This window comes from Vipera berus (genome assembly GCF_964194415.1).
Source record: "Vipera berus genome assembly, chromosome: 4".
Lineage (NCBI taxonomy): Eukaryota > Metazoa > Chordata > Lepidosauria > Squamata > Viperidae > Vipera > Vipera berus.
Window position 1 is genome coordinate 67,911,696 of NC_138206.1, and position 8,519 is coordinate 67,920,214.

The 8,519-nt window shown below is 38.0% G+C and overlaps 1 protein-coding gene across 1 annotated transcript in view; it reads right to left on the reverse strand.

Annotated features, from left to right (window-relative positions):
- Window positions 1-7,057, reverse strand: part of PHEX (phosphate regulating endopeptidase X-linked) — a 108,319-nt gene extending 101,262 nt beyond the window's left edge. Inside the window, exons 1-2 of the mRNA XM_081327745.1 lie at window positions 6,488-7,057; window positions 1,629-1,697 (exon numbers count right to left, since the gene is read on the reverse strand). Coding sequence (XP_081183871.1) covers window positions 1,629-1,697; window positions 6,488-6,611 — 193 coding nt within the window. The 5' untranslated portion in view covers window positions 6,612-7,057. The remainder of the gene's footprint in view (window positions 1-1,628; window positions 1,698-6,487) is intronic.
- Between the last annotated feature and the right edge of the window lie 1,462 nt (window positions 7,058-8,519).

Genomic DNA, 8,519 nt, shown 5'->3' on the forward strand with positions numbered 1-8,519 from the left:
TCCACAACTTTGTGTAGTGTGCCAGTTGCGGCCTTTCCTGGATCAGGACTCCTGGTGCTCTGTTGTTCAGTCCCTAGTCATCTCACACTTGGACTGTTGTAATGCACACTATATGGGGCTACCCTTGAAGAGATTTTGAACACTACAGCTAGTGCAGAGTGCAGCAGCACAGGCAGTTTCAGGGGAGGGGCAAGGATGGCTCTTGTAACACCACTGTTCTGTGAGCTGCATTGGTTGTTGGTCTACTTCTGGATGCAATTCAGGATGGTGGTGATCACCTTTAAAGCCCTTCATGGATTTCTCCAGCTGGTGGGGTCCAGGAGGAGGGCCTTCTCTGCTGTTGCTCCCACCTTCTGGAACAGGTTGGACTCAAGGGCCTAAAGACCTGGCTCTGCCAGTTGGCCTAGGGCCCCAATGGGGAACAGCACAGTGGAGGTGGTTAGTTAAGTAATAGGTCCTACCTTTCCCCCCATTCCACCCCTGCCTTCCCCACATGTCCTTGATTTTAATTTTTGGTTTTAATTTATTTAGGTTTTAATGTGTATGTATTTTTTATGTCTGTAAGTCACCCAGAGTTATTTCCTGGTAAGATGGGTGGCCTGATAATCACATATGGCCTCTCAATAGGATCTTAGAATCAAAATAAGGAAGATGCGGCAGCAAGACAAAAATTAGCTAGGATTGCATGTTCTTAGATTATCAGGAGTAGAGCTTCTCAGGAGAGAAAACATTATCAAACGAAAAGCCTGACAAATATCAAAACCTCATTATTTACTTTATGATAGTTTTATCATTTACTTGGATATTTGAGGAACATTTAATGTATCTCAATGAAATATATTTGCATTGATTTACTTATGTATTTTTAATTTGATTTTTGGGGGAATGTTTATATTGATTACACTTGAATTCAACCTCAAACTGCCTAATAGGAGAACTTAGTCATGAAATGAAGGGATCCAACTGAGAAGTAGCAAAACTGGCACTGCAGAGAACTCTGTCTGCTTGCTAGGACTCACACATTCAAAATGTCCCAAATCATTTCAAAATAGGGGTACCACTTCAGTGAGCAACTTAACAGGGATGTAAAAGGAGCCCCAATTGGCCATTCCCTGGGCAATGGTGATGTCATGGTTCAATCCTTTCAACCCAGAAGTGGGTTCAACCCAACACAACACTATAGTAGTATTTCAAAGCATGAGGCCACAATTATGTCCATTAGCACTGTCAAAATCTACTGTATCTCCTCCTGATCTGAGAGCTTTGTACATCCAATGCTATAAGAATTCTTTGCAGCAGCCTATCAGATGATTTGGGTGAACAAAACCATCTCTAGAAAGAAGTAAGCTACCTTAAAAAGGATTGCCTCTTTCCTAGAAGAGACATCAACTAGCCCAAGGTCTCCTGGTTTCTCTTGATGCTGGTTCTCCCTGAACCGATAGAACAATTTTTTTTTAAAAAAATAGTAATTACTATTTTAAAAAATAGTAATTATACTTACGTTATCAATGGTTAAAATGGTTTTTGATTTATTACAGATTCCTGAGATCCAAAAGGAAAGGAAAGAGTTTACATCTCTTTGTACCAATATGCTTTATCTATATTAAAAAAAGTAATACTTTACTTACCAGCTTCAATGCATTCAGGAGTCAAGCAATATTGTTGCTTTGCATAAAATTTGATGTGTCCTTGACTTACTGCAAAAGGAAAATAACAAGATTGTGGTCTCTTTGGCTCTACAAATATTTTTCATGACTCTAAAGACATTAGTTGGGTGATTACAACAATGATAGTACAGAAGGAAAAGATGTCAATCTGTTGATATAATACCTTCCTCAAAACAGAATATATTTTGTATATTATCAACCACTTGTTCACTCACCACACCAGTTTGATTCAGAAGCAACACCTGTGAACCTTTTTATTACTAGAAAGTATGGAAATGATATAGTAGCCTCATAGAACAACTAATTGCCACCAAACTGGGAGATAGGTTAGGGTGATGCAGAAAATCTATGGCTGATGGAGTTTTGAACCTGATCTACATCCTGATCCAACCATTATATGATACTGAAGTCAGTCCAGAATTAATTTGCTAATCAACACAGCACTGAAATGTTTACTTGTAATTTGCATCCTTTTTCCATACACATAAAAAAGACAACAATTAAGACGCCAGGAAGAAATAAAAGCAGTTGTATTTAACATTATTGTTAACTGTAAGTAAAAAATTGAAGTGGAAAATTTAGGTATGTTAATTGTAGTCTCATCAGTTATCATATGCATTTGAGCAGCCATTTTGTGAGATTTCCAAAATCCAAATGCCTCAAACTCAATTTTGGGGAAAATGTATACTTGCCTAAGCTCTAAAAATGCTACAAGTGCTGTCTGTGTCAATAAAAACGTCATAGGGAAGAATAAACAGGATGAAGGGGAAGAAGAAGGGAGTAAGGAGATTAACCTTTCCAGATCAACAAATCCTTTGGGAAGACCTTAAAAGGACCTTCAAAAACCTCTTTCATCTTCAGTCAATACTTCAGATTTTTTAAAAATGTTTCCTGTTTCTATAACTTCACAGTTGCTTTCCTCATCCTGTATTCCTCCAAATATTTCAATGCTTGCTCCAATAGCTAACGGTAAAAAGATTTTATCTAGTCCTTACTCCGTATATTTGCCAGCATTCTTTATCCAGAAGGAATGACAGAACAAGTGACATATTGTCATGATACAAATTTTTTCTCTCTTGCTTATGTATCATGACAATTTGCTTGGACAACAGATCCTCAGCCAAAAGGTTTGTTACATTTGGAGTAATAATTTGGGAAAACTGATTTGTACTTATTCCCAAAAAGTTACTTGATGGGGAAGGAATTTTAAGTGGTTAGATCCCCTATTCAAATTTCTTTCGGTCCTACAATTCTATGATTATGTAGGAAGAATATCTACTATGACTATGACAATTTGGTGTTCTTATTGGAGCAGTACCTATGTGACCTGGAATTGGTAGGCTTGTCTTTGGTACCCCTGTCATGTCAGATCACAGTCTGGTGGCAATGAGTTTTTCAAGAGACATACCACTCCTCAGAGAAGCAGAACCTATTAGGTCTGTCCACCCTGGCAAGTAATGGATCCGGATAGGTTTCAGAAAGAATTGGGGTTAGACCAACAGATCTGCTGCACAGTCCTGCTGAATTTTTAGTCACTGTTTGGAATAGGAAGATGACTGAGGCTGTGGATAGGATTGTGTCCTTGTGACCTCTCCTAACCCATATTGTAGACCTCTTTGTCCCCCATGGTATGCAGAGGAATTGAGAAGGAAGAAATGAATGAAGAGACATCTAGAGTGCCACTGGCAGAAGATAAGGAACAACTCAATCAAACTTAGGTGAGAGCTGCTATTAAGGCTATTCATGGCAATTTGAAGTGGTGAAGCATAAGTACTTTTCCGTACTAATTGTACCTGCAGATAATCAGCCAACAGCCTTCTTTAAGGTGAACTGTCTCCTTCTGGGAAAGGAGGATACAGAGGTCCACCTGATGGGACATGCTGAAGAAGTTACTGATTTTCTGGAAGACAATATCATTCATCTTCATTCCCAGTTAGATGCCAGGATGGTTGCTGGTCCAGTGAAGGCATGTGGGGCAGGGTTTTGCCCAGTTATCTGGGAATGGTTTGAACCTGCTGCTACTGAGGGTGTAAGACAGGATCCTAGGGAGTGTGTGTGCAAGCATCTGCCCCTCCTGGCTTGTAAAAACTTCTTGGGAGGTGACATGTAGGTGACTTCTGGCAGTGATTAATGCTTCTTTTTGTGAGGAGGTTGTGCCTCAGCATTTTAAGAAGACTGTGATCTGCCCTCTGCTTAAGAAATCGTTGCTAGATTCCACCCTGTGGGACAATTTTTTATCTGTTTCCAATCCTCTCTTTTGGGAGAAAGTTGTTAAGAAGGTGGTTGCATGACAGCTCCAGAGGTTCCTGGATGAAATGGATTATCTAGATCCTTTCCAGTCAGGGTTTGGGTCTAGATATGGGCGGAAATGGCTTTGGTCATATCTTTTTGATGAAGTCTGGCATGGGTGGGTTGGGAATAGTGCATCCATTCTTGCTTTACTGGACCCTTTGTCAATCTTTGGTACCAGTCACCATAGTATCCTTTTGGAGCAAATTTAGTGGTTGGGAATGGGGGGGGGGGCTCTGTGTTGTCCTGATTCGCTTCCATTGTCTATGGCCACTCTCAATTGGTGTTGATAGGAAGCAAGAGGCCCAACCCTTGTCCCCTGCTTTGTCCCTTAGGGCTCAGTACTCTCTCTGCTTCTGTTTAACATCTACATGAAGCTGCTAGGCAAAACCATTGTTACCATGGACTGAGATATCATCAATATGCTGATGACACCCAGCTATATGTCTTTGTCCATGGTGAGTTAAGTGATACTTCGAGGCTGTTAATGGCTGGATGGGGAGCAAAGGCTGAAATTGAATCTTGACAAGACCAGAGTTTGGGGTTCTTTAGTCCACAAAGAATTGCCATCTCTGGTCTTGGGTGGGATGGCACTGCCTGGACAGATTCAGTGTGTAATCTGGGACTCATGGTTCCTGCTCAAAATCAGGTTGTGTGCCAGTTATGCCCTTTCCTGGATCAACAATCCCCGCTCACAGTCACTCACACCCTAGCCACCTCCTGTCTTATATATTGCAACATGCCCTACCTGGGGCTACCCTAGAAAAGCATCCAGAAGCTCCAGTTGGTTCAAAATGCAGTGGATGCCATGGTTCTGTGCAGACCCAGGTGTGCACATGAGTCATCTCTCATGTGGGACCTTCATTGGTTGCCAATTTGCTTCCCAGTGCAATTTAAGGTGCTCGTTGTCACCATTAAAGCCCTGCATAGCTTGGGACCAAGATATTTAAAGGACCATCTCTTCCCAGGGTCTTCTGGTAGCTCTCTCACTTGGAACATCATCCCCACGGATATTAGACTGGACCCCACTTTGATATTCTTTCACAAGGACCTGAAAACCTGGTTATGCCAACAGACTTGGGCAACCCAGAAAGGGATGGAACCCATCAAGTATTTGATTGCTTGTTGTCACCAGGGGGGAGAGGGTAATAGGTTTTACTCTTTTAATATTGTTTTTTTATTTTTTGTAAGCTGCTTAGAGTCACTGAAAGTGAGTGAATAGCCATATAAATTATCTAAATAAAACTAATAAATAAATACCATTTCCTAAGTAAAATAGATGCAGTATTATTTTGCAATAGATATCTTGTTTTAATAAGTACAGTCACAAGGAATTTCTGTTCTATAAATTTGATGAGATTTTTAACATTTAAGAGTTGTGACTAGCTGAAAACACAAAACATCTGGAGGGCATTTGATAGGGGAAAGCTGCCTTGCAATTTCTCTGTGGAGCTCATTTGGCAAATGGACATTGACAGTGAACCCCATTTATATATATATATATATATATATATATATATATATATATATATATATATATATATATATATATATATATATATATATATATATATATATATATATATATATATATATATATATATATATATATATATATATATATATATATATATATATATATCAGCAAGGGTTATGCCCAACCATTACTAAATGTTTGGGAGGAAGTCATCTTTTAGCTACTTTGCTTTCATTGGAACTGAAGAAGACAGAAACTCTATTCCCCTCTTAATAAAAAATTAATTATTCATTTGGGAATCTTTAGTTTTATCATTTCAAAAGCATAAATAAGAACGCACAGTCAAAATTTATAAAACATTTTGAGGCACACCTAAATTTACTTTTTTGATGTACACAATGGAGCTTAACAGAAATCAAACGGAATAAGGATCCCCGATAGATCCATTGAGATTATGCATACATTTCAAGCTTTGAAAGACATAATTTATTTTTATACAAAAGCCACATGTTAATTGTCAGTATTTAGGAGAAACAATGGTTGGTTGGTTTTTTAATTCCAAAGTAATTCGCACTCTTTTTTAACAAAAATGTGCCCTTTTTATATAATATTGTTATCAATTTATAGCACTGGATAAAGACATTATGATTAATATTGCTATAGTTCATTATTCACAATTTATTCAAGGTTTTAAACTGTAACTTGATAAAATGCATTGGTATTTGTAGACTTTGGTTGCTTTTTAGTTAAAATGTGAGTAGCAAAAAAAGGAATAAATGAATATTCCCAATCCTGTTCAAACAAATAATAAGAGCAGTTTACCAAATCCTGAATTGCAACTGGTATAGAATCCTAGAGAAGAAAAATACATCTCAGGACCTTTCAAGCCTCCAATGCAATCTTTAACTTGGAAACAGAATCTCCAGCAGTAAAACTACAGTAAATTTTCCATTGCAATTTGGTTAGAAGAGTTACCAAAGATGAAATGGCAATACCACTGCAGACAGAATTTTGGAAAATTGTATTTATGCTAGTGCAACAGATTGAAACTTACCAAGAAAAAGGGCAATGCTAAGCACGACCGTGCTGCTCACAAACACACCGAGAGACAGTTTGAGAAGTTTGCTGGCTCCTCTCTTGTTGGGTGGCATCGACCTCCCTGTTGTCTCTCCTTCCATCAGGATAGATTTTCACAACTCCCTGGGAAAAAACCTCGGTTTTTCGTTCTTCTGCTGTTTGTTACTGTTGACTTATAAAGAAGTCCCATCCATGAATCCCTTCTTCAAATCTCTTTTATCACTGAGTATTTTAGCAGCTAACACTGCTGTCAAAACTCATTTCCAAATGTTTAACTCTTTCCAAAAGTGGGAGTGGATGGGGGGGAGAAAAGACATAAAATGCAGTATTAAATTCCTTCCTTGATCAGGACTTGGAAAGGCACACAGTGACAATTTAATTTGTAGCTCTTGTTCTTTGCAAGCAGGCCAATTTTTGTCAGCAGTGCAGGACAGAAAAAAAATCACAGTATTGTCCCAATATATGGTTTCACCATTCAAGTTTATAACAGTTAAAACAAACAAAAAAATTTTTTCCAATCAAAAACTAGATTTCTGATAAAATTTTGCAGACATAAAAAAAGAATTGTTAAGCAATTAGATTATCTGCTGAATCTCATTCATTTTCACTCTAGATGCTGCATCATTTTCCTTTACAGAATAAATTTTCTCCAACTACAAGTCCTTTTAAAGCTCCAAGGAGTTCTGGGGATGACTTACACTGTTTTTATTTTAGGAGATTTGTTTATGACATCAAGTGCCAAAGATCAGAGTCATGCTTATGTGGAAGGCAACCTTGTTATTAAAACAACCTACAGATGGGATTTTTTTTTAAGCAAAAAAAATGAACAAGTTATTTTTCAGTGCCTGTGGAGTCTCTAAAGGTTCTGTGCAAACATTATGCAAGAATAAAGCTGCAGTAAAGTGCTTTTATGAAGACAGGAAAGACAAAATGTATTAAATAATAATGTTGTGCCTGGTTGCAGGCTGATATGCTACAATTATAGAGTTTGCACTTTCAAAAGTTAAAGCTGGGAACAATTCATTTAGGACAGATTCAATTAAAACTCAAAAATGAAAGATAGAAGACAAGAAAGTCACTTTCTTCTATTAATTGTCATGCTTCAAATATCCATATGGTTTGTTGAAACACAAATCTTAATCAGGGTCCAGTCCAAGCTACATTTCTAAAAGCTGGCCTGCTTGGTTTCCGCCTGGAGGAGGGAGACTTGGGGCTGTCTTTGCCTAAGATTTTTCATTATTCCTTTGGGGAAATATAATATTCTGTCCTTTTTAATATCCCCCCAAAATATTTCCTTTTCTAGGAGGGTGGGTGGGTGCTGACTTCCAACAGGTTTTAATTGACTGCAGAGCAGAAATCAATACATGAGATGAGGCTTTAATCCTTCTTCCCCCCTGCTAATCCCAGATATTCCTTACTCGTACACACCTAGATGCTATTTGCTATGAGAACAGACTTGTAATTGGTAGCAACAGGCTCAGTCCAGTAGGATAATTTCTAAAGAAATCAGGAAAGCCTTCCTCATCAGATGCTCTAGTATCATTCACCAGTTAAACTAAGAGCAAGTAGATTGGATTTGATTTGTCCGCTAAAGCAACTATATAGTTAGAATTACAATCTGACAGTATTTGGAGTTGTTTTCTATGTTGTATTGTTGTTGATTCCTTGTATTTTCAGCTTCTACTAGTTATTGTAGGGCAAAGTATGGTTTGTTTTAACTGGCTTGAGTGCTTCAGAGGAAATATATGGATTCAAATTTAAAAAACCAAGTACACAAATCTTATCTATTCCAATGCTGAAGCTTGGCATTGAAAGGTGGTTGCAGAATTCAATATGAAGTCAAAGTGAAAATCTGCTTATGCCAAAATCCAATGTTACCATCCTTTGGTCCTAGAGCTTTTAGCAACAAATTGTTGGTAAGGGAAAAAATAGGGAAGTGGAGGTTCTTTTTAAAACATTTATTGCTGTCAAGCAAATTGCTTTGCTGTGTCTCATCTGCTGAAGTTGGA